At 37.8% G+C, this 23,232-nt stretch overlaps 4 protein-coding genes across 8 annotated transcripts; 2 read left to right on the top strand and 2 right to left on the bottom strand.

The window, feature by feature from the left end:
* Positions 1–313: 313 nt before the first annotated feature.
* LOC120010266 (mitochondrial import inner membrane translocase subunit TIM23-3) lies at positions 314–1,329 on the bottom strand. The gene has a single exon (XM_038861010.1). The coding sequence runs from the start codon at positions 1,181–1,183 to the stop codon at positions 632–634; it is 552 nt and encodes a 183-aa protein (XP_038716938.1). The 5' UTR covers positions 1,184–1,329; the 3' UTR covers positions 314–631.
* A 1,128-nt stretch (positions 1,330–2,457) lies between these two features.
* On the top strand, positions 2,458–9,584 carry LOC120011053 (serine/threonine-protein kinase Nek2-like). Of its 4 annotated transcripts, none has more exons than XM_038862072.1 (15): positions 2,458–3,329; positions 4,116–4,226; positions 4,392–4,458; positions 4,775–4,840; positions 5,614–5,660; positions 5,763–5,808; positions 5,892–5,972; positions 6,074–6,116; positions 6,195–6,244; positions 6,350–6,431; positions 6,552–6,601; positions 7,640–7,713; positions 7,935–7,986; positions 8,063–8,515; positions 8,648–9,584. In XM_038862072.1, the coding sequence occupies exons 2-15, from the start codon at positions 4,141–4,143 to the stop codon at positions 9,251–9,253; spliced, it is 1,803 nt and encodes a 600-aa protein (XP_038718000.1). In that variant the 5' UTR covers positions 2,458–3,329; positions 4,116–4,140; the 3' UTR covers positions 9,254–9,584. The 4 variants fall into 4 exon arrangements, with proteins under 4 accessions (XP_038718000.1, XP_038718001.1, XP_038717999.1 ...); XM_038862073.1 differs by having other exon boundaries at positions 4,105–4,226; XM_038862071.1 differs by having other exon boundaries at positions 4,097–4,226.
* Positions 9,585–9,938: 354 nt separating this feature from the next.
* LOC120010453 lies at positions 9,939–12,406 on the top strand. Its single transcript, XM_038861253.1, has 5 exons — positions 9,939–10,631; positions 10,720–11,283; positions 11,397–11,473; positions 11,889–11,996; positions 12,310–12,406. The coding sequence occupies exons 1-5, from the start codon at positions 9,939–9,941 to the stop codon at positions 12,404–12,406; spliced, it is 1,539 nt and encodes a 512-aa protein (XP_038717181.1).
* LOC120011052 (multisubstrate pseudouridine synthase 7) lies at positions 10,137–22,515 on the bottom strand. 2 transcript variants are annotated; one of them, XR_005470976.1, is made up of 21 exons: positions 22,349–22,515; positions 22,126–22,204; positions 21,782–21,985; positions 21,267–21,481; positions 20,570–20,642; positions 20,156–20,212; positions 18,768–18,847; positions 18,622–18,684; positions 18,406–18,493; positions 16,805–16,907; positions 16,556–16,659; positions 16,222–16,295; positions 15,539–15,603; positions 15,213–15,379; positions 13,910–13,977; positions 13,768–13,828; positions 13,480–13,517; positions 13,315–13,383; positions 12,873–13,221; positions 12,323–12,448; positions 10,137–10,663 (listed from the first exon to the last, which is right to left on the bottom strand). XR_005470976.1 is itself a non-coding variant. In XM_038862070.1 (20 exons), the coding sequence occupies exons 1-20, from the start codon at positions 22,429–22,431 to the stop codon at positions 12,419–12,421; spliced, it is 2,070 nt and encodes a 689-aa protein (XP_038717998.1). In that variant the 5' UTR covers positions 22,432–22,515; the 3' UTR covers positions 12,040–12,418. The 2 variants fall into 2 exon arrangements, 1 of the variants encoding a protein (XP_038717998.1); XM_038862070.1 differs by lacking the exon at positions 10,137–10,663 and having other exon boundaries at positions 12,040–12,448.
* Between the last annotated feature and the right edge of the window lie 717 nt (positions 22,516–23,232).

The following is a 23,232-nucleotide window of genomic DNA, read 5'->3' as shown; positions in this document are numbered from 1 at the left end:
GCAGAAGTAGCCGAAAATAAGATAGAAGCTCTCCAATTTCATGCACTCACGAACAGTTTATAATTTCCCAATTCCCCTTCATTCCAAAACAAAGAAGCCATGCCCAAACCTGAATATTTTCATTCACCTCACAACAGATGTTCCCTTGGAAAACTGCATATTGTATAACCACCCTGATCTCAAGTGCTCTCACATTAATATACCATACCACATGAGTGTGACATCTCAGAAACCAAATCAAAAGCATTTCATAATTACATTACACATACATACAAGAAGGTGCAATAGCAAACAACAGGACAAATTCATCACATAGTTCAGAACTCACTCACAATCATATTAATTGATATTGATGCAATATCATTCTACCATATAAAGCACCATACAGCAGCAAAAATCAAAAGCAAACATGCATGGTTTTCTGAATTGCATCAATTCAATAATTTATAATTCGAAAATATAAGCAACTGTAAGAATCGCAAAGATACAAAATGGATACAAGATAACTCTAAGCTGAGAGTTATCCACCTTATACTCAAATTTCATCTAATTAAACCGAAATACTACCAAAAAATTGGAACTTGCAAACCTTTAAACCCCTAGAATCCCCGACCCCCAATCTTCTCGCTGCTCAAATCGGAACGTATCTCTTCACTGCATGCTTCCCCGCCACCGCCATAGCAGCTGTGATCCCTCCAACGGCTCCCGCAATTGCAGCTGACCTAGGTCCCTTGGCCGCTCGGTAAAGCGCCCCAGTGCCCAAACCCGCCAGGACGCTATTCAGAACATCGTCAGTGTCCCTATAATGATATAAGCCGCTCTCCAATCCCGCGAAAATCAACCCAACAACACCAAACGAGTTCCCAAACCTGCGACCAACTTGCCCCCCTGAATTGAGCACCCGATTTAGCCGGAGCTTGAAGGTGTCACCGGCCTCGGCTGCGCGAAGGCCCTCCAGTGATCCCTTGGCGCCGCCAAGAATTGAGCCGGCAAGGTATCCAGAGCCGGTGTAGTACTGGATATTCTCGCCCCACGATCGGCGGGTCTTGGCGGCCTCTTCATCGAAGAGGATTTCCGGTGATGTAGGGAGATTGTAGAGGTTGTTGATGGGGACATCGTAGATAGATTGGTATGGGTGGTACTGGCGGTATTTCTGCTCCCTTTGATCAGCTGGATCCGCCATGAACGATTCAAAATTAGGGTTTCTTCGAGTGATGAATAAGGGTCAACTTTTTGGTGGTCGTAAGAATAGGGCTTTTGACGGAGAGCGAAAGAGAAAATCCCAGAAAAAGAGGGGGAGAGAGGTTTCTGGGAAGGAGAATATGCGGACTTGTAGGGTTTAAGTCCTCATTCTATGCGTTTGTTTCGGGATGGGGGCTGGAATTTATTTGCTGAAATTATTTGATATTCATTAAATCTAAGCCATCCATTTCATCTGATGGCTGAGATTTAATAACAACTCTAAACATAAAACATCCTTCTTTGACCACATTCCCTTCTCAAGTACCCTCAACTCTAAGAGAAGTGCAGCAATGACAATTTGTAGGAGCATGAATGGAAGAAAAATGAAATTTATTGGGACTTGGGATGAATGGAATTTATTGTGGCGTACCACATTTCTCTATCCACTCATACCCTGCTTTACACGTTTCCCAAAATTTGTTGTCCCAATTGATCTAAACACCAATGTGATTGCTCGCATCCCTCTTTCGTCACCTAATTTCTCGAACATCAGAACGACGTGATTTCAATAGATTTGCATAGTCGATTTTAATAGATCGACGACCATGGTGATTTGAAGATGAGGAAGCAGAAGAAGATGAGATGATTTTTTGAGCTATTGATATTAATATTCAAAAAACTATCTTCTGATTTGTGAACCATTAGAGTTTTGAGTAAAGTTTTCTTCCATGTGGGGTAAGTGAAGGATTTTTTGCGAATTGGCGGGGTGAAGGCAGTTACAGAAATACTGAAATAGTTTTGGAAATATTAGAGATAAGTCCTTCCACTAAAAATTTTAAGGATACTCAAATAAGTTATGTTCCATAAGGTACATAAATATTAACACAATATTTCATAAAATTTATGATAAAAAGTTATAAACATTTGTTTTATTGATAGAAATATTCTCATCTTCTCCATTTGACACCCAAATCAGATCTTCCTCCTCCTCCGACTATTCTGACTAGTCAATGGGCGGGGATGGTGTGCCTAGGTCTGGGTTACACTATGGCGGTTGCTTGGGGCGGTGTTGTCTCCAGTGACCAGATCATACAATTTTCTTCATGGGTGATCACGGCTTCAAGGTTAAAATTCGATGGAATCAGCAGCTGATGGTGGCGAATGATGCATCTTTTTAGATATAGTTTTAACAGATTCAAAACATATATAATATTAATAGATACAAAACATATATAATATCATATATTGAAGATAGATCAACGCCTCTTCATTTTCGTTCTCTATTTCTCTCTAGATCAAAACTACGCTTTGAAGACTTGTCTATGTCGCAAGCGAATGAAGAAGAAGAAGCTCGAATCTCAGCCGTAAGGAATAAAAAGAATAAACGTTGATCTATCTGACAAGTGAAGGGAGAAGAGAGAAGAAACTCCGATCAAGGAAAAAGAGAAAAGTCTAATTTCCCCAATAATTGTTAATATAGGAGAGACGGTGATAGTGAAGGAGTTAAACGTCTGTAGGGTAATTGGTGGTAGGCTCATGAGCTCATCCATTGGCTGCTATTTAAAAATTCAGATGAGACGGTCATGCTCTAGGGTGGAATGAGAATGAGAGGAAAGTGAGGTGGGACACGGAAGGGTCCCGTGTTTTCCTTCCAGTCACAATATTCCAATTCTGTCCACCAGTTTCTCTATCGTCAGTGTCCAAACTAGTATTTTCGCTCCTCTCTCTGTCAAAAGACTAGGCAGAGAGAAACCTTTATGTAGACATGATTGCTGGCTCTCTGTTTCCTAAATTTGTGTTTTTTTTGGTGAGGATTAATTTTCATTAATTTAATTTGAAAGAAGAAGGAGGAGAAGGGACAAGAGTGTAGTGTAAAATGTGGTCCACAACGCTTCCATGTAAATATTTTGTCGGAGTTAAGAGTATAATACACCGACTGCCTCACACAACTACAGCTGCAAATGTTAGCACAGCAACTTCGTCTTCTTCTGCTGCTGCTTCCTCTGCTGGTTCAACGGTGTCGTTTCTTCATTTCTCTGCAAATGTTGGACTCCGCATTTGCATTCTCCTCTCTTTAGCTTCAACAAGCATTCTGATCTCTTCTCTCTTCGTTTTCTGTTTCTTGTTCTTCGCCTACAGAAATTCAGGTTAAATTTGCTTCGGCATTTTTGCATTTGGGAGATACTGTCGGTTTTTTTTCTGGTGCATTTGATACATCATCACATACTTTGCATTCTTGATTGTTCTTCGATTTTGATTTGTGTTTCGATTTTTTTTTCTCTCTCTCTCTTTTTCTTTTTTGCCTTTTATTTTCTCTTGGGAGAGATTACTTGTTTTTTTGAAGGGCTGTTTAAATGTTTGGTAGCTAAGAAAATTGGAGTAAAGATAGGAGCTACAATCTCTCAGAAATTGAAATGAAGTAGAGCGGTTTCACTAATTCGAATTTTTCTATGCTAACTAAACGATCTAGTTCATGCGTTAACGCAAAGTTTGGGAAACTAAGTTACTAAAAAAGAAAAGAAAGTGCTAATACCAAAGACTTACTGTGACATTTTCTTTTAATCTTTTGAGAACTGATACAAGTTTTTGATGTTGTTGTTTGATATCTGTCAATTTGGCTTTGGAAATATTAGGTGCCTCCACAATTATAAAATTTTCCTTAGCTTTCAAGGACTCTCTAAGTTTTCTCTTGTTGTTTTACTTTACCCCTTTGAAAATGGCACCTTCTCATTTAGTTTTGAGTTACTTTCTTTATTTGTGAAGGAAATTTTTTACTCATACAATAATGAGTTTTCTTGAGGACTTTACAGGTTGTGTAACTTCTCTTTTGTTGAATTCTTGCATTTCTGCCCTTATTTTGAGTGTAATCTTGTTAGTTGTAGCTTACAGTCTTTTGAATTTTTCATTGATTCAGTTGTTTAGTCTATAACCAGAAAAGAAGTCAATCAAGCCTCTTACATGGAGCGGTACGAAGTACTTGAGCAGATTGGAAAGGGAGCCTTCGGTTCAGCTCTTCTTGTGAGGCATAAGCATGAAAAGGAGAAGTGAGAATGAAAATAACATGTTTTGCTTTCATTATTCTCATTCATCTGCAGTATAACGTTGCATGACAAGAACTATTGGTTGTGTTAATATTATAGGTTTTTTATTTGGAGGTTTGCTTGGAAATTCCTTTTCATATAACATTCTGCTTCTTTTAATCCATCAAGGTATGTGTTGAAAAAAATCCGGCTTGCTCGCCAGACTGACAGGTCTCGAAAATCCGCCCATCAAGAGGTAGGCTTTCTATATATGCTTCTCTCATTGTCAAAGCTTTGTTGTGCTCACTGAGTTAATGGCTATTTAATCAATGAAAAATGATGCCCTATCAATCAAAAAATTCAATAACGTCTTGAGATTGAAATATTTGGAACTGGCTGGATGTGACAAACTTTGCCGAACAGAATATTCTTCTTCTTTTTTTTGGTTAGTTCCAGAATATACTTAAACCATTAAACGAGTCGAAGTAGAATGCATTTATTGCAGCAGTGTGCAGTTTGAGTATTTGATTTAAGGATTCCGGGTCGTAACTGACCATTGCTTTTTCATGCAGATGGAACTCATATCTAAAATGCGAAATCCTTTTATAGTAGAGTACAAAGATTCCTGGGTGGAGAAGGTATATTCTACATGTGATCACTTGTATAACGGTGGCTTATCTGCCTTTCGTTTCTATTGTTAATGGTTTCTACAGCTGGATATCAGTATCTTTTTGTCCTGGCTCTTGCTTTTATCTGACTTTGCTGCTGAAGGTGTAACTTAAGTATCTTCCTTATTTACTATAATTGGTTCTCGCATTTGAAAATCTTGAATCCAACTAGACTTTCAACTGCCCAGATCAACTTGATCTTAGATTTTTTCCCCCTAGGAACCAACCATTTGGCATCTATGATATTCTTGAGATTATGACCTTAAGAAGTATTTGTATGACTTTTCAAAATCCCTTGGGTCATAAAAATACTTGACACGCTATTTTTTCACCCATAATTCGGTAGGACTGCAGTAAGTTGAGTGAGTTTAGTTGGCATTTTGAATGGTCCCGAAGATCTTGATCCCATATGAAGTTATCTTGGCATAAAGGTCAGTGTGCCTATGTAACCACAAAACAGCTACAACCTAAAGGCTTCTTTCCAGCTTAGGCAGCTAGTTTCTATAAACATTTTCTTCCATTTGAAGTGATATTGTGTTCAGTTTTTTTTTTCTCCTACAATAATCTCCATGACCACTCCCAAGATTTTAATTTATTCATTTTGTGGCTTGACGATGATGATTTTTTTTTTTGTGTGTGTGTGTGGCCTATGTACAGTATTCTGTACATTTTTTCCTCATTGACATGCCATTGGCTTTCTATGTCTAACATTTTAATTCATATTTATATGCCTTTATTCTCAGGGTTGCTATGTGTGCATTATAATAGGATATTGTGAAGGAGGAGACATGTACGGTTTATTTTTCTGTGATATTAATGAATTTACATACTTCACTTGAAGCATCTAGTGGCCTTACCCATTTATGTTTCTTATGTTTTGCATATGGTACAGGGCGGAAGCTATAAGGAAAGCAAATGGCATGCTTTTCCCAGAAGAGGTTATCTCCTGCCCATTCTCTAATAGCAAGTTTTTCTTATATTTCTTGTGAGATAGTAACTTTGTACTTTTATACTTTTGCAGAAGCTTTGTAAGTGGCTTGTTCAACTCCTAATGGCCCTTGACTATTTGCACATGAGTCACATTCTGCATCGTGATGTTAAGGTCAGTGGCGCACTTTCACATGCATATGAAGTTTCCTTATGCCTTCATACTAGATCTCTGAAGCTGGTTCTGTGGATGTTGTGCTTCATGATTCTCTTCAGTGTTCCAATATATTCTTGACAAAAGGGCAAGGCATACGTCTTGGTAAGTGTTCATGTTGTTGATTTGTAACTCTCTTAAAGAGATTTTAAGTACATTGACTAGTGGCCAATTCTTTTGCAGGTGATTTTGGACTTGCCAAAATTTTGACATCAGATGATTTTGCTTCCTCTGTACGTGATGCAGTCTATAACTGAATCCATCCCATTTCTCTTTGTAATCTTACTTAATCTCTAGAACTCGTTAAAAGTTAGCAGCTTACATTCCAAGTGAATCAGGTTGTGGGAACTCCGAGCTATATGTGCCCAGAGCTTCTTGCTGATATCCCATATGGTTCCAAGTCAGATATTTGGTCACTAGGTATTCTTTTCTTGTCGCTCTATGAGCATGTGTGCATACGCTTTTCGTGTTAGTATTCGTCTTCTTTTGTGTTTCATTAAACATTTATGTGTTTATAATTCTGAGAAATCTCTTATCCAGGATGCTGTATATATGAAATGACTTCTCTTAAGCCTGCATTTAAAGCTTTTGTAAGTTCTTGACCCCCGCTTTTATCTTTGCCTACTACTTAGTGACAGAACTTCATAAATATATGCATGTTTGCAAAGGAGAAGTTGAGTTGGACTAGTAGTGGTGAATCATCATCCTCATTATCATTAATTCTCTCAGAAGTTTTTGTTTGATCTGGTTTCATTACTGATCTATGACATTTTGATGAGTGTCTATGCTTTAGTGTAGACAAGTAGGTGTGCTTTACTAATTCCAAGTGCACTAAAATTTAATGGCTTTACTAAAACCATTTTTACCTAGTTTACCGCAATATTTGATTTTGTGGTAACTGGTAAATAGCAATCAGTGTGCTAATTGTCGAATTACATTTGAACGTTTCTGAGGCTGCGATATTGGACAACCTATGTCTAGATACATGTCGTGACCTATCTTTACTTTGGGATGTGTTAGAGATACTCAGTCAATGGTTTGATAGAGTCCTCAACTAGAATTTATGTTAGCTACGTGGTGTCAATCACCAATCACCATTGATAAACAGAGGACGCAACTAGGGTGAGTTGGAAGTAGAGTTTTCACGATGACTGGATCATGTTGGTCAAGATCAAATAAGTAGGACGTTTATGCAAGAAAACCCAAGTCAGACCAGAATCAAGTTACAATTATACGTATTTTGTGGTTTCACTTTCATGAGATATAGAAGTGTGAATAGTGGAACTATTGTATTCAACTTTTTCCATGGTTGGTTATTTAGTCATCGTTGGTTCAAGGGATTCTAAATAGGTTTCGAGTTAAGAAATTGAAGTTAGAGCCAGATTTTAGAGCAAAGAGATGATGCCATCTTGCTTGCTTACTTGCTAGTACCTTTTCACTTATATCAATGAAAAGACAATGGAACTTCTCTAATCTTTGATGGTAATTTGTCAGTATGGTTAATATTATGAGACCTGATCATGTTTCATCGTTTGTGTTTGAGGTTCTTCGAAGTGATTCACAATTGCTTTTTCTGGTTTAAAGTCCATTAGTATTCATTTCTTTCATATTTTGTGCCTTGTGAGCAGGATATTCAAGCACTGATTAACAAGATAAATAAGTCGATTGTGGCTCCTCTTCCAACTAAATATTCTGGTGCATTGTAAGTGCTTGTTCTACTACTGATTTATGAGCATTGAAATCAATCTACTATGCTGGTTGCAGAATGAGATGATCTTTGACGAGAAACTGAATATTCTTTCTTGGTTAAAGGGTATTGTGTGTGATAAACGTGCTATAATTTCTCATTTCACAGCAGATTTTTAGTGCCTCCTATGCTTTCATTTTAGTTTTTGCTAACCCATATATTTCTTTTATTTGCAGTCGAGGTCTTGTTAAAAGCATGTTGAGGAAAAACCCAGAATTTAGGCCAAGCGTATGTATAAGACCTAATAGTTTTTTGAAAGAAATGTTTTTGCAATTGTTTATGGGTGGATAATCTTTTGCCACAGGCCGCTGAGCTGCTCAGGCATCCACACCTTCAGCCTTTCGTACTTAAGATTAACCAAAGACTCAATAGTCCTAGGCGCAATGCATTGCCGGTCCACTGGCCTGAATCCAATTTCGCAAAGAAAACCAGGTTCTCAGGGCCAAAAGATATTCCAGTTTCCAACTATAGAGAGAAGAGACATTCATTCAGCAGTAATAGGGCTTTGAATCCAAGTGTGTCTGCAGCTGATCTAGATTCTGTGTGCTCTACTTCTACCAGAGGATTACACGATGAAACGAGTTTTCATTATCGTGGAAGAGCAGATTTATCAGTTAGTAGCAGCAGTGAAGAGACGGTTATTTGTAAAACAGTTGGTTCAAAAACATCTATTATTGTCAAAACTCTGAGAGATACACCAGCAAAAGCTTCTGTTGTTCCAAGGAAACGTGCAGAGCCCATAAAGAAACGCGAATCAGTAATGTCTCATGAATCTCCTTTCTAACTCAAATCACACTTCTGCAATTGTATGCAATATAGTATGCACACACATCTGCCTTCCCTCTAGTAAATTTTGGTTCTTATGCATAATTTCCTAATGTTTGATCAGCAGCTTCTTGTTTCATGCACTCCTGCAAAGAAGACTGTCAGTGCCACCCGCAGAGCCTCTTTGCCGTTGCCAGCAAAAACTGCAGCACGAGAGTCCCGTCACAGACATGATTTCAATATTCTTCACGATCTAAAGTCTCCAGATGTTTCTGTCAATGCTCCTCGTATGGACCGTATAGCTGAATTCCCCTTATTTCCTGAAGAGGACCCCATATTTCCACTTCAAGGTTCTTCTAGCTCCCGACAACGCAAGGACCCGTCAATTACAAAAGATAAATGCATGGTCCAATTTTGTGAAGAAAACACCGAGATGTGGCAGGGAATCCAACAGAGCATGTTTCGAGTACATGAAGATCAAAGAAGCAACTTCTCTGATCAAAATGCTGGTGCATCAAGCCGCCTCCGATTTGACACCTCATCGTATCAGCAAAGAGCTGAGGCTCTGGAAGGTTTACTTGAATTTAGTGCAAGATTGCTGATAGATGAAAGGTATGATGAGCTGGTCGTGCTTCTGAAGCCATTTGGACCTGGAAAGGTCTCTCCTAGGGAGACTGCCATATGGTTATCCAAAAGCTTCAAGGAGAACACAATCAAACAGGACGACTAATCTACCAAGACATTTTATATATATACATTTCTGTAGTTGGTAAGTATTAGAGTAGCAATGCAGACAGGTTTTAGGCGATTAGTCGGAAATCAACATATATACAGTAGTTTACTTTCATGTCACAATGCCTGTGAGATGGAAAATCAGGCATCATGTATGATGGACTCAAATTATAGGTTCTGTGGGTGTTACTGCCATTAAACTACATGATCTAGGGTTTCATTATGCCTCAAATACTGCTTGCGAACACGTATGGAGACAATAGACCTGCATCAACTTCTACTCCTTTTGGTTACTTCACCTGATTGCAAATTATATTCTTCTTGTAGACCTTAACTTATGAAACACAGCACTTACTGTCTATAGAAAAAGACTAAATTATCTTATGTGGTTGTGCTAGAGTGACAGGGTTGAAGAGTCATAACTAAACTAGGTACCCTTCAGGAGAGTGGCAAATGGCTAAATGAGGAGAGGCTTGAGTCTTGCAGACCATACACAAAATTAAAATACTAGGTAAAATGAGAATACACCCCTAAAGGTCGAGCAAGATGGGAAGATAATGCTTATTTAAGTACATAGCCAAAGGCCACACAGGCAAGTACCATGAACTCATGTGCCTTGTCTTTCTTCTCTTTTCACTGAAGCTGGAAGCCCTGAAACAATATCTTTCACTCTCTTAACAGATATGGGAAGGGCAAGCAGATGGGTGATGAACTTGTTTCTGGGGAAAAAGGAGGAGAAGGGGAAAGACAAGTCTTTATCCGAAATGAGTGCCGGAACTTCAGTTGCAATTGTACCAAGAACTCCAATTTACAAGAGAAGGTGGAGCTTCGGCAGAACAACAGCGAAAGAGAAAGCTCACAAGAGTTCTAAATCTCTAGACTTGAGCACCACCAAAACAATAGTACTACAAACTGATGCAGACTCAGAGAATCAACAGAATAATATGACCGTGGTAGCGGCAACTTCTGTATCTGTTATGCCAACAAAACATGCATCGGATGGAATAACCGTTAGAGTTGAAAATGCTGCTGCTACCAAGATTCAAGCCGCTTTCCATACTTATTTGGTACTTATCCAAACTCACATTCTACTTCCAAAATCATATCGTAGGCAAGTGAAAATGATCAGACTATTTATGCAGGCAAAGAAAGCACTTTGTGCTCTGAGGAGTCTAGTCAAGTTACAAGCACTGGTAAGAGGTCACCTGGTGAGGAAGCAAACAACTACGACTATTCGTTGCATGCACGCACTAATGTCAATACAAGTCAGAGCTCGATTTCAAAGAGTCCAGATGGCTGAGGAATCTGCTTCTAAAAGACTGTCTTCAAGGCACACAAATACTCCTCTAGACAGCAGATCCAGAAAATCTCATACCGTGAGTCTTCAACTCTTCATATACATGTCAGCCTGCAACATTTGAATGAAACCAACTGCTAACTAATTTTATGAGATTTCGAGTGCAGGAAACAATCGGCGTAAATGTTCATGAGACACGCAGAGTTTGGAACAGCAAACATGGCTTTCTAAATCATCCAGACATGCGGCACATAGATAATGGGTTAAACAGTTATTTTTATGGAGATCTTTCAATCTCAGAGCAAAAGCATCAATATAAAGAGTTATCCTTCAACACAGCACACACCAGCCCTAATAATCATTCCAAAATTACCAAATCAATTTCTGGGAGTGCTTCGTTCAGTTTTCAGCAGCACCCAATGTCTAATGACCAATCTTTCCAGCCAAATTACATGGCAAACACAGAATCTTCAAGGTCTAAAGCCAGGTCACAAAGTGAACCAAAACAGCGACCCAACAGGAGCATGAAATCAAAAGGCAATGAAGTGAATGGTCAACAAGATGAATATACAGGACCCTCTTCTTCACGATCAAAACGCTTTGATCATGAAAACCATGACCTCTGGCTTGTCAAGTTTTACCAAACAACACAAACTCTCAAGGACATGGAAAGTGATGTCTACAGCAGAGTTTGTCACTCGAATTACAGCAACAACCTACTTGCATATGAGGTAAGCTTTTAATCTGGTCTTCCATATGTGCCAATATATGTAGTATCTTCCTAAAGACTTAATTCTCTTTTCTGCAGCCTCATTTGACACTGTACTAATGGTTCATCTACCAGAACCCTCTGAACCAACCAAAGAATTTTTTTGGCACGAATGACCAGCAATTAGGTTCAGCTTCAACAATAAATGGAACGTAATACAAACAAAATCAAAATGATTATTTTTTTCAAGTTACAAAATCCAGTGTCAAAGTATAAATGAAAATTAATTGCCATTCTGGTTCATCGAGTATACCATACGTAATTTCTTCCTTTCCTCTTCATATTATAATTTATTTCCCTCTAAACTAATAAGGGTTGCATAAGTTGGTTTTGGCGAATTGAACAGTATATGCAATTATATCAACTCAGGCAACTTAGTTTATTTTTTCTTTTAATTTTAAGTACAAAGGACTTCAGACTCATTATCATTTCATATATTAAGAGATGAAAATAGAGTGAACAAAGAGTGAGTAGCATATGAGAAGGGGCTACAATCACGAGACCAAGGAGCATGAGATTAAATATCTAAATTATGCAGTCTATATACTCATGAATCATGATGTACAGTCTTCAGCAAAATATGAACATACATCTAGTGTTCAACAAGGTAATCAACCCTGAAAAAGCTGTAAATGCATACATAAGCTTTCCAGAAAGCACATTTGGATGTTTGAGGTTGGAAGACGTGGATTTGAGATAAATGGGCATGGACATTGAATTATTCAATACAAGAAAGAAACATTGCTGTCTTTATTGAAAACATATTTGAAAAAATTAAACAACTATCATTCACAAGTCAATGGCAGTGGAGGCAAGGTCGTAGAAGGGAAGATGTATATAACCTTACCCCAACATTGCATAAAGCCTATTTTCAGGAATTGAAACTAACGACTTTTAGATTTGGTGAAACAACTTTACCAATACTAGGTCATGCTTTGGCCTTTTCTGATACATAAAGTCACAAACAAGATAAATTTCTTAATGATAGATTAGGAGTGCACCTTGTTTCCTCATCCTTCCTTCTTGATTATATTGTGAATCTTCATCAGGACAAATTGGACAGCTCTAAAGGTTCAAATCTCTAAGCATGGAGGTCCTCACTGGTTTAAAGTCTTGTGGAATGCAACCTGAAAGTGCCCACACTACTTGTTAATGGAATAAAATTACCAGCCTTTGAAAATGAGTTCCTTGAGAATCATATCAATATTAAGCAAAGCAAAGTTTATATAAATGACAGGCAACTGGCCTGTCCTCTCTACTTCAAATCCAAAATCTATTGCCAAAAAATTTTGGTCTTGATGTCAGATCCAGCCATCTGGGGTCTTCACGCCCTAATGCTGTTTATGTTGTGTCCCAAACAGTAGAACCTAAGTTTGCTGTGAGTGTAACTAAAAATCTACATATATCAATCAATTCAGTCGACTAGCCGACGCAGCCCACCCATACTGAGACTTATCTAATACTATTTTTGGAGTAAGGTATAGAGTGATTGCCAAAGTTGTATTGATAAGAATAGATTGAAGGTAAAAAATATCCAACAAAGATACATACAGAAGTTGACGTTTTCAGTAACTCCCTTATGGCCATGGTTGCATAACATGAAGCTGGAAGGGTAAAGCTTAACTTCAGAGCCTTTTGCACCTCTTGAGAGTTAGAACCGCATTGGGATTCAACTTGTGACAGCCCTGCATTCTCACTCTCTGCCTCGCTGGTATCTGTTGTAAGCTTTATATCATTTTCAAAGCTCTCTGATTGTTTCAAGCAATCTAGTGAATCCATTCCCCTACTTCCATTGGCCGATGTGTCTTCTTTGACTATATTGACAGATTCAGTCTTGGCGATCTTGTCCAGATCTGTCTCCGTCAACGATATATTAACATCAGTATAAGTGAGTAATTCCCTGCAGAACAGATGTGAAAGAAATGGTTTATATACAATTATCAATGTAAGAACACTGCACGATAAAGACAATGTTAAGACAAAGTGGCCATACCATTCAAAATTCAATGGCTTCTGAAAAACTTGTCTATAACTTCCATTCATACTGGTGATCGAAAACTCCCTAAGAAAACACATAATGAACAATTCCAATCTTAGAGAGAGCGAGAGAGAGAGGGAAAAGGCTTGATTTTGATTTTAAGAGAGAGAAGCGACATACTTGACACGATGTGTGCTCTCAGACAGATTGATCCCATCCTAACCAACAAGAACAAATCATAATTAGAGGCAAATAGCCCTAAGGAGTCGGATAAACAAAGAATATACAAGCAAAAATGCACAGAAAGAAGGGAGAACGCCCTAAAGAAAGGCCCACGTGTCAAGTGCCCATTCTCAAGTGCGAAGATATTCATAGGAAGACGTAAAGAGTAAACAATAATAGATGATTAAGAGTCAGCAGTGAGGTACACCATAAAGAGCTGGAAAGTATAGATATTGATCAACAAACCTTCTTTGCAAAATCATGATACACTTGCGCAACATCATTGCCTGGAAAAATTACCCTAGAACTGGCATAATAACAAAGTTAGACACGAAGGATAGTACATCAAGATCAAAATGACCAGAATGAGAGGCCATTTTGGTCTCACCCAGGCATTGGAAGAAGAATATCATAAATAGTGTAGTTTCCAGAGTGAATATCTTCTGCAGTCAACGCCTGCAATATAGTAAGAACTGTCTTAAAATTCTCAATCTTCTATTGAAAAAATAAGTTACAATAGTTTTGAAATGAAGGCCATAGAATATAAAACTAGAAGGGCACATCGGTAGAACAATTTCTTTTTTCTTTGAATGAAGTCCATATGATAGAGCAAGTAGCATGCTCAATAGCTCTGAATCAGATTCAGGATAAATAAGCCAACATAACATTTATCTTCACTAAAAGATTATTTGGTCCCCTGTATGTGGAATGAATTTTATTCAAGCAGGCTTCTAGAGGATGCCACCCAAGTACATTAACATGAAGTTAATTTATAGCCCAAGAAATGTTCTGAACATTGGAAACTACGTGCTTAATCACTTCAAAGTTAACTTCTTTTAATACTTTCAGAACACAAAGAGAAGATTTCTTCATGTGACACCTAAATGAACAGAAAAAGGCACTGGGACACTGGGTGCACTAAAACATAAATAAAACTCCCAACTCTTGGCTATATATGGATCTGGTTTGAGATTTTTACCACTGACATGTGTGATAATTTTTTCTTTCTTTTTCCGATTGCTCGAAGGGGATTGGGTATTCAAACTATTGCCCTGAGGGTGGGCTCGTGAGGAGTCAGAGTCGACCACTGAGCATGGGTACCTTAGGGTTCCAGGTTTGGAAAAATCTCCACTCACTGGTATTGCAAACTGTTCAGAACTGCCGACTCGTTATTTAGATAAGGGTTAGCTCAATTGGAGAATGCTAACAACAAGTAACTCCCAGCTGAATATGCAGAAATCTTTCTCAAGTGGCACAGGTCTCTAGATAGGCCGTGTAATGATTATAGAAATTGCTCTAAAGGGCCACAATATGAGGCCTGGATTCAGAGCAGTGCTAATCTTCTTTCAGCAAAACAAGATCCAGGCATTTTTAAGTTTCTAAAATTCTTGTAAGTTTCTAAAAAAGTTACGATGATGGTTCTCACAGTTTCAAATTTTCTTTCGTTCTTTTTTTCGGCATACCCAATTTTGTCAAGAAATATAAGAATATATATCCAAGAAAGGATTGCAGAAAGAGACCAGATCTACAACAGTATGTTACACTGTCCATGAACCCAGTGGAAATGGAAAATGCTCCAAAAACAAAATATGACCTAAGCAGTTAAACATGCTCCCAAAAGCAAACAATACTCGATAGTTTGTTATAACCAACTTGTGTACTTTACATAAAGCTATAAAATGATAGTTGACCTTGACTGTGGTACTTCTTCTCTCATGAAGATCTGGTCCAGAAATTTCGTCTAACTGGCTCTGATCATAAGAGTCATCACCGTTGTTGTATTCACATTCAGAACTAAATTTTTCATTATCATCTCCTTCGCAATATACCAAGTCTCCTGGAACAACATAGTCAGTTCCTGCACATGGCAAAAACACAATACAGAACTATGCAGTCAACTTCCAAATACCACTTGAAAAGTTTTTACAATGATAATGAGAACAGCTAACATGGTGCTTTTTCCTACTGCACACAGTACAAAATCTAAAAAGTTACTTCAGAGTATGTAACATCATACCATATTTCTGAATTCTCTCACTTGCCGCATGGTTCCACAAGTAGCTTTGATAACTATGAACATACCTGAACAGCAAGCCAGTAATGTAATTGTAGAGTCAAAATAGAAAATCATCATCTAAAAGCCAACAGCAATAAAGCCAAAGTCACAGTAGTCCCCTCAAAAGGAAATATGCTTCTCATGCATCCCACTTTGTGTGTGTGTGTGTGTTCTACAGAGAGGAGGGTTGTATTCTGACCTTAAGGATAGTTTTGCATGTCACATGAACTCTAAATCAGCCGGAATCATGGTTTTTGAATGCAATGCACAATTGAATCAAAAAAAAATTGAACATAAGAAAAGGCAGCCAAAACCAGGCTATGGGCACATAACAACAGGAACGGTATGTAAAGTGGTTAACTGGTTATAAGCATTCCTGTGGTTTCCTATCTACAGTCCCATCATACTAAACATTTTTTTTAATGGGGGCAACATACTAAACATGGTCCCAAGATAATTGTCTTTCTACATGCTCATAAGTTTCAGTGCAGACATTCAACTCACGGATATCTGACATGAGAAATAGTGATTACCAAAACTTAAATTAAACCGGATATCTACAGGAATACACATTGAGCTCAATAGTATCATATACGTCATCGCAGAGCTTGCAGGTGAGATGAAACATTGCGAGTATTACTTACATCATTCTCAAAGTCCTAGGTATGGCTGTCAGGGCTTGCAAGTAGTTCCCTGGACATTTCTTCAAACATTGAAGCTGTCAGACAATAGAAGAAATGGGCAGTATGTTATCATGAAACTAACATATATTAACATATTCAGGCGACAGAAAACATCATAATTCTGGGATATGCAGCAGATATAGGAAGCAAGAAATGAAGCAAAACAGAATAGGAGTAAGAAACGAAGTATGAGATGAAGAAATCAATCTTAGCAAGAATTTGTAGAACCAGTCAACCTTAGCAGTAACAATGCAAAAAGAGCGTTAAGAAAAAATCAACGGCTTTAGGAACTTACTATGGCCCTTTCAGCCACCAGATGACGTGGTAGTCGCCTTAGGGTTCCTTCAATATCATGGCTTTCCTTGTAATATTCTCGTGCATTATTTATCTCATGCCTTTGTATTTAAAGTTTTAAAGTCAAGAAAGACAGTAAGCAATCATTTTACAAGCGTAAAGTCCTTAAAATGTTCCCAGCAAACTACTGCAATTACCACTGAGGAACATAGAAATTATTAGCATGAAATAAAGAAAGAACAAAGGATATCCCCTTCTCTTGGATCAAGAATCAGGTTTACGGCTGTTTCCCACTCCCCTCGAAGTAATGTAGCACCAATGAGGTGAGTTGGCACGGAACCTGAGCCAAAACGCTGGTAAAAAAAAAATATTTATGAGCAGGATGTAAAAGGAAAGAGGATTATCCAAATCAAGTAGGAGAAGAAGACACAAAACATAATATAAGTATATAACAAGGAATAAAATGGTTGTTGCACGATAGCCAAGAGGAAAGAGAGAGAGAAAAAGTCTGTGCATTGCGTGTGACTGTGTTACTATGAGTAATCCAAACCCAAATTTCAACATTCATATTACTCTCCATTCCACATCAGAGGACATCATTTTAAGTTTTTTGAGAAGTCATGTTTGCCCTGGTTTGAGTCCTAAGTAAGTAGCAAGTAGTAACCTACCACTAGGCCAAGAGCTCCTCGACATTTTGAAATATCATCTAGTCATTTTAAGCTTATGATTTAAATAAGATTTTCTGCTTTTACATTTAAATAACGAAAAAATTGAAATGTAATAATAGTTCCCAATTTTTTATTTTCCGAACAATTTTCTATCTAAACAAAATCTGTGCACCTTTAACACTTCCATTTCACTAAAAGTCCAAACACAGTAAGGAGTCTGCCCTTGATACTTTTCATGAGCACTAACAAGGTGTTATAAGTGGTATGTCATGCATTTGAATTAAAAGAGGTTCGACCATTTCACTAAAAGTTCAAACACAGTAAGGAGTCTGTCCTTGATACTTTCCATGAGCACTAACAAGGTGTTATAAGTGGTATGTCATGCATTTGAATTAAAAGAGGTTCGACATTCTAGAAAGACGAAGGCCCAACAACGGTGCAGTGGGTTGAAAACTTGAAATTACTTTTAATTGTAAAAAATAACTTTAGTATGGGTTTCATCAAAATTGAGCACTTAAATTAAGAGGGTACAAAAATAAAAGTTTAAGAGGGTACGAGGATAAAAGTTTAAGAGGCTACAAGGATAAAGTTCTTCAAGTGAAGCACCTCTTGTTTTTCTTTTGCAAGAAGAGGGATAAGAAAAATAATTGGGTTACCAAAGGGCAAAGGACAATTATATCATTATTCACTAATTTCAAACCAAACGGGCATTTTCATACGCCCATCAACCTTATTCACTAATTAAAAACTAAAAATAATTTACTAAAACAAAGTGCTTCAACAAGCACCAATTATTTTAAAAAAGCTCTTTCGTGTAAAGTATTTCAATTTAGTCACTAATGAACCAAAAGGCCAAGGGTTTACAGTCCTAAAGCAAAATGTATAAACACAAAATTCAATTCACCAACGGCATGGTAAGGCATCAATAACTAGACATTATTGTCCTTCATATGATTTGCGTATCTTTGCTGCAAAAGTTGAAGCCACTTGGATATCGACTGAAGAGTTTTGGCTTAAATATCACTAGGTCAGTGTGTGAGCTATTTCCTCACAAATTTTACTAATAAAAAGAAATAATTTCTTCCAGGACTGCTGCTTAATAGAATTAACTTCAAACTAAGACAAATAAGCTCTAAAAGAGAGGAAACAAAGAAATAGGAAAGAACGAGTTTGCACGATGTACCTGTAAACCAAAGTAGTTGATGAATCCACACCTCCCCAAGGCATCTGCAGATGCTTCAATGGTATCATCCAATTCTGCAATAACTCCCCTGAGAGAATACATAGAAACTATAAGGGCATAGTTAATGGAAAATCGAACTGCAATAGACCTTTTCTCTTGCTTTGACTTTTTTCTTTCTAAGTACAAGACGAGATAGAACAGGTTCTCTAATCTTACCGCAAAGTGACAGTGAAACGGTTTCCAAAAAGCTGTCCAAGCACAATTCCTTCCTTCACATAGCTGGACAATAAGGTAGCCTGACTTAAGCATGCATCATAACTATATGGCAGGAAAATAGAGGATTTCCATTTCATTGTGCTTACCTGAAGTCGCCCACTTTAATACCGATCAACCGGTCATTTAGAGCAGCCAAGCGACTTGCATGCTGCTTGAAAACAGTTACCTAGAAGCATAACAGAAATACTCTACTCAAACTTTCATTTGTAAATGAACGATTTATTTAAGCTAGAACATATGCTCTGAAATTCCACATTTATGGCAATAACCAAAAAGCCTTTGCATTCCGTAATAGATAACTCATAAGATTAGTTATAAAGCACAATTGGTATCGCCAAAGAGCAAAAAAGACTATGAAAAAGATTAGAACTCCAAAAGGCCCGCCAAAGTAAGAGGTGGGCTCATCCTTATTTCGGTCCGTATCTTCTTGAAGCCCATTCATGAAAGCCCCAGCCAGCATTTCTTCTCCTACATCTGGTAACTGTGCTAAAACCTGCTCAAATTTCTCCCTATAATCGGCGACACTCGTCTCCTGTCGTAGAGCTACCAAGCTCTCATGGCTACTGCGGAAGCGCATTAACAAGGTAGAGCGAAAAGTTGTCCATGTAACCATGGGTGCTCGAGCTACAACCCATTGGTTCCAACTTAGGGCCTTTCCTTCGAGAAAAACCTCCGCTGCCATAATCTTCTCCTCTTCCCCAACCTGATTCATAGTGAAATACCTTCCAGCTCTAAACAGCCAATCTGATGGATCCTCCACCGAAAAAACTGGCAGCTCAAGCTTCCTCCGGCCGATCTCCAACTCCGATGAAAATCTCCTCTCTGCCATCTCCTTGAGAGGGAGAGACGATTCACCATCCACCTTCTCCTTTCCCCTCTCTGAGGTGTCGTGTGCCTTCTGCAAATCACGCACTTCAGACATGTAAATATTGATGGCCTCCATATCAACCTGTAAATTTCCAACTGAATTTTTCAAATCAGACACGTCCTTCTCCAACAGATCTGCTCTGCCTTCCATTTTAGATTGGACCATAGCAGGGTCGAATGGCTCCGATACCAATTGAGAGGACCAAACCCACACAAATGCACAACTGATACTATAAAAGAGAACGATTGGTATATTGAAGTAGAGTAGAACTGATACTATAGAGGATGAACAGGATAATAACAACCTAGCCTTCGAGGGGCATAAGACCTCCCATTCTTTTTTGACCTACATTCCAGACTCATCTCCCTTTCTTCCCCAAAAAGAAAAAAGCAGTTAACTCCAGCCTGGCATGTAGTCTTTCTGATCTAAAGCTAAATAAAATTAAGGTCATAAATAGAAGAATAACAGTGGCATATAGTCTTTCTAATTTAAATCTAAAATTAGGGTCATAACCCATAAGTTGAAGAAATAAGAGTGGTATGTGGTCTTTCTGATTTAAAGCTAAAATTAAGGTCATAAGTAGAAGAAATAACATAAACAACTTACCCTTTGAGTTGAGACAGACCGCTTATCTTTTGTGCCCGCAAACCCAAATGATCTTGGCTGTCAAATAAATATAGAGGAAAATTTAGTTAAGTTTTTTTCCTTGTTGGGTTGGGTCAGGGGTGATTAAGAAATAACGTCGCTCCAAGCCATTATCCACTGATACTCACCTCACAAAATTAAGATAAAATCTGTGATGGAATAAACCATATACAGGAGGATTGAATGATTAATTCAAATCCCTTTGATCAACAGTAAAGCAATCATGGCAAATGATCTACTTTCTTCTTTTTTTGAGCAAGCATTGATAGAAATTGATCATCCAAATTCAAACACATTGTTTTTGCCTTCTTTCAGTGTCACAAACGAGACTAGACAAATGATAAGTCGTTTCCAATACAAAGGAGCAGGACATACCTGGACACCAAGCATTCTTCCAATTAACCCTAAGACTTCTTGCGTATCCTTGTTCTCTTTGCATAGATGAAATCTGGACGTTCATAAAATGATCCAGATGATGGTCATGTTCAGTACAGATTCAGATATATATATACTTATGGTAATGATGATATATGTAAAACACATCATGAAAAGCAATGAATACTCATAACTAAAAAAAAGAAGTTCTACTGAATGAACCAATTCTTCCCTGCTCTCTCAGAAATACAAAAGTAGGATTTGATTCACATCCCACTATCCCAGTCAACAGAAAGCAGGTAGAATGTAATGCGGAGTTAAGCAACATGCTTACCGTGAACAAAACCAACTTGATTTGAACAAAATCTCCACGGCAGAGGATCAAAGAATTTGAAATTTAATTTTATGCTTGTTTAATAATTAGTAGTTATACCAGTTAAATTCAATTTCACTTTATTCTATTACAACTAGCCCCCTCGTTATATACGCTCAGTTTGGCCTGTACAGTGTACACACCATTTCTCTCAAAAAAAATAATCAAAACATCAAACCAACCTCAGTGACTCTAATGGCAAGCATTGGATATGTCAGCAGAACAAAAAATACAGAAATGGGATAAGCAGCCTTCCATAAGCATAAATATTGAAAAAGTTATACTTTAAAATAAAACATGTAAGCCAACTCATATACTTATTACCTAAGAAATCTGCCAAGATGCTCTGGCCAACTGCTTGCACCCCTGCTATCAAATGCCTTATCACCTCTGTCTTTCCGTTTCTTTGAACTTCTGCCCCTGTCATTCAGCCCTCCTGAATTAAATCTCACACGGACACATTTTGACGAAGCATTCGTTCCATCCACAGTGTCTGTGACAAGGAATCTCAATTTCTCTTTGAAGAAATTATGGATTACCTGAAAGACTCATAAATAATTAGTTAATTATGCATACCTAGTTCAGGTCAGTCAATCTAAGTTTCCCAGACCAAGATACCTCAAAAGAACATCCTTTTGACACATACAATAATAGTTATAGCGGCTGGATTTGACTTGTCATACAAAAGTAAATCCAATTTCACCGTTTGGTTCTGAAATCACTACCAAGGACACCTTGTTAGTTTGGTCATCAAATACCAGACCAAAACTTAATGCCCAGAACAATGTGTGCATGTACAAACCAGAAAGGACAAGAACATATCAGCATAAGTGACTTACAGTTCGATGGGACTTATCAGAACTTGGTGACAATACTATGGGTGAGATGCTATCCCCGCTGCCTGAAGTAACTTTATCAATGAAGTCCTTTAGAAGCTCTGAATCAGATTCACCAACAAGGGACTTAAACGCCTCAACTTCAGAAGCATAACTTCGAGTCATTAAATTTGAGTCAGGCCTTTTAGCATCATTTTCTTCCACAACCTGAAATAATCAAATAATTTTGTTATATACATAAATATATACATATATATACACACACACACACACACACACCGATATTCAAATGTGCAGGATAAATATGAATTTAAAAGCGAAATTAAAAAGAAGAAGAAGTAATGTACCTCTAGAGGGGCATCCAAACAAGTCAAGTGAACAACATTTCCATCAGTATCCACTTCATTGACAACAAAATCAGAATACCTTGACGAAGGAACAAGGTTTAGAATTCAATACATTCATTCAATGCAATCATTCACAATCCAACAATAAAGACGCGTCATTGAGTCTCTGTGCACATACAGGCATAGACAAATACAGTGCGTAAGAAAATGTAGAACTAAGAACCTTTGCTTGAGAATGCCACGAAAACCAGGGAGTTGCGACATGAAGCAGAAGATGCCAACGTCAGCTTCGTCGAGGGATTTCATGGTCTAGGTTTTTGAGTTTGACGGGAATAGATTTGCGGGACAAGTAGGGTTCAGCAGCTTTGAGTTTGAAACGCCTGGTCCAAATAGACGAGGTCCGGCCATATAAGAGGTCTGGTTTGGGCCTCTCTATTAATAATATTAATTACAAATAGATCCCTCAAATTAAATTTTTATTCTAATAACACCATTCAAGTTATTTTTTAATTTTTATGACGTTCGAAATAAAACTTGAAATCCTATAGAATTGTGTCAAATACATTTTCGAAAATTCGAACATTTAAAAATCAAATCGAGGTTAAAAATCAAATCGAGGCTTAAAGTATGCGCATCGAAGCTTTATTTCTGACAATGTCAGTATATTTGGACAACCATAAGTCAGCTCCGATTGAGACTTTTTTTGTGACTTAAGAAAGAAAATGACTTTTTTGTAGAATAGCCACATCAGAATATATTCGTTTTCAATAGTTACATACAATTCCATATGTAACATAGAAAGGCAGGCTGCCCATGGCGTGTACGTGTGGGATGAACCAAAAATCCACATTAAATTTGATTCTCTCATTAGAAGGGGTTTGTACATGTTCTGCAGCACCCCTTGAATACTCCCCCGTTATGAAAAGTTCATAACATTAGTTAAGTACCCAGCTCTCCAATAGATTGAGCCGAAATAATACCAACAGCTTCTAATTCAACCAGGTTGTCATGAGTAGGACTTCAACCATAACATGAACAACAAAGGCAAGACGTACTCCTAAAGCAAAAGGGATTTCGAAGGGATGTGGGTTGCGTTTTGTGACATAA

The sequence above is a fragment of the Tripterygium wilfordii genome, chromosome 12, assembly GCF_013401445.1.
Source record: "Tripterygium wilfordii isolate XIE 37 chromosome 12, ASM1340144v1, whole genome shotgun sequence".
NCBI lineage: Eukaryota > Viridiplantae > Streptophyta > Magnoliopsida > Celastrales > Celastraceae > Tripterygium > Tripterygium wilfordii.
This window is presented reverse-complemented; position numbering and strand designations above follow the sequence as displayed.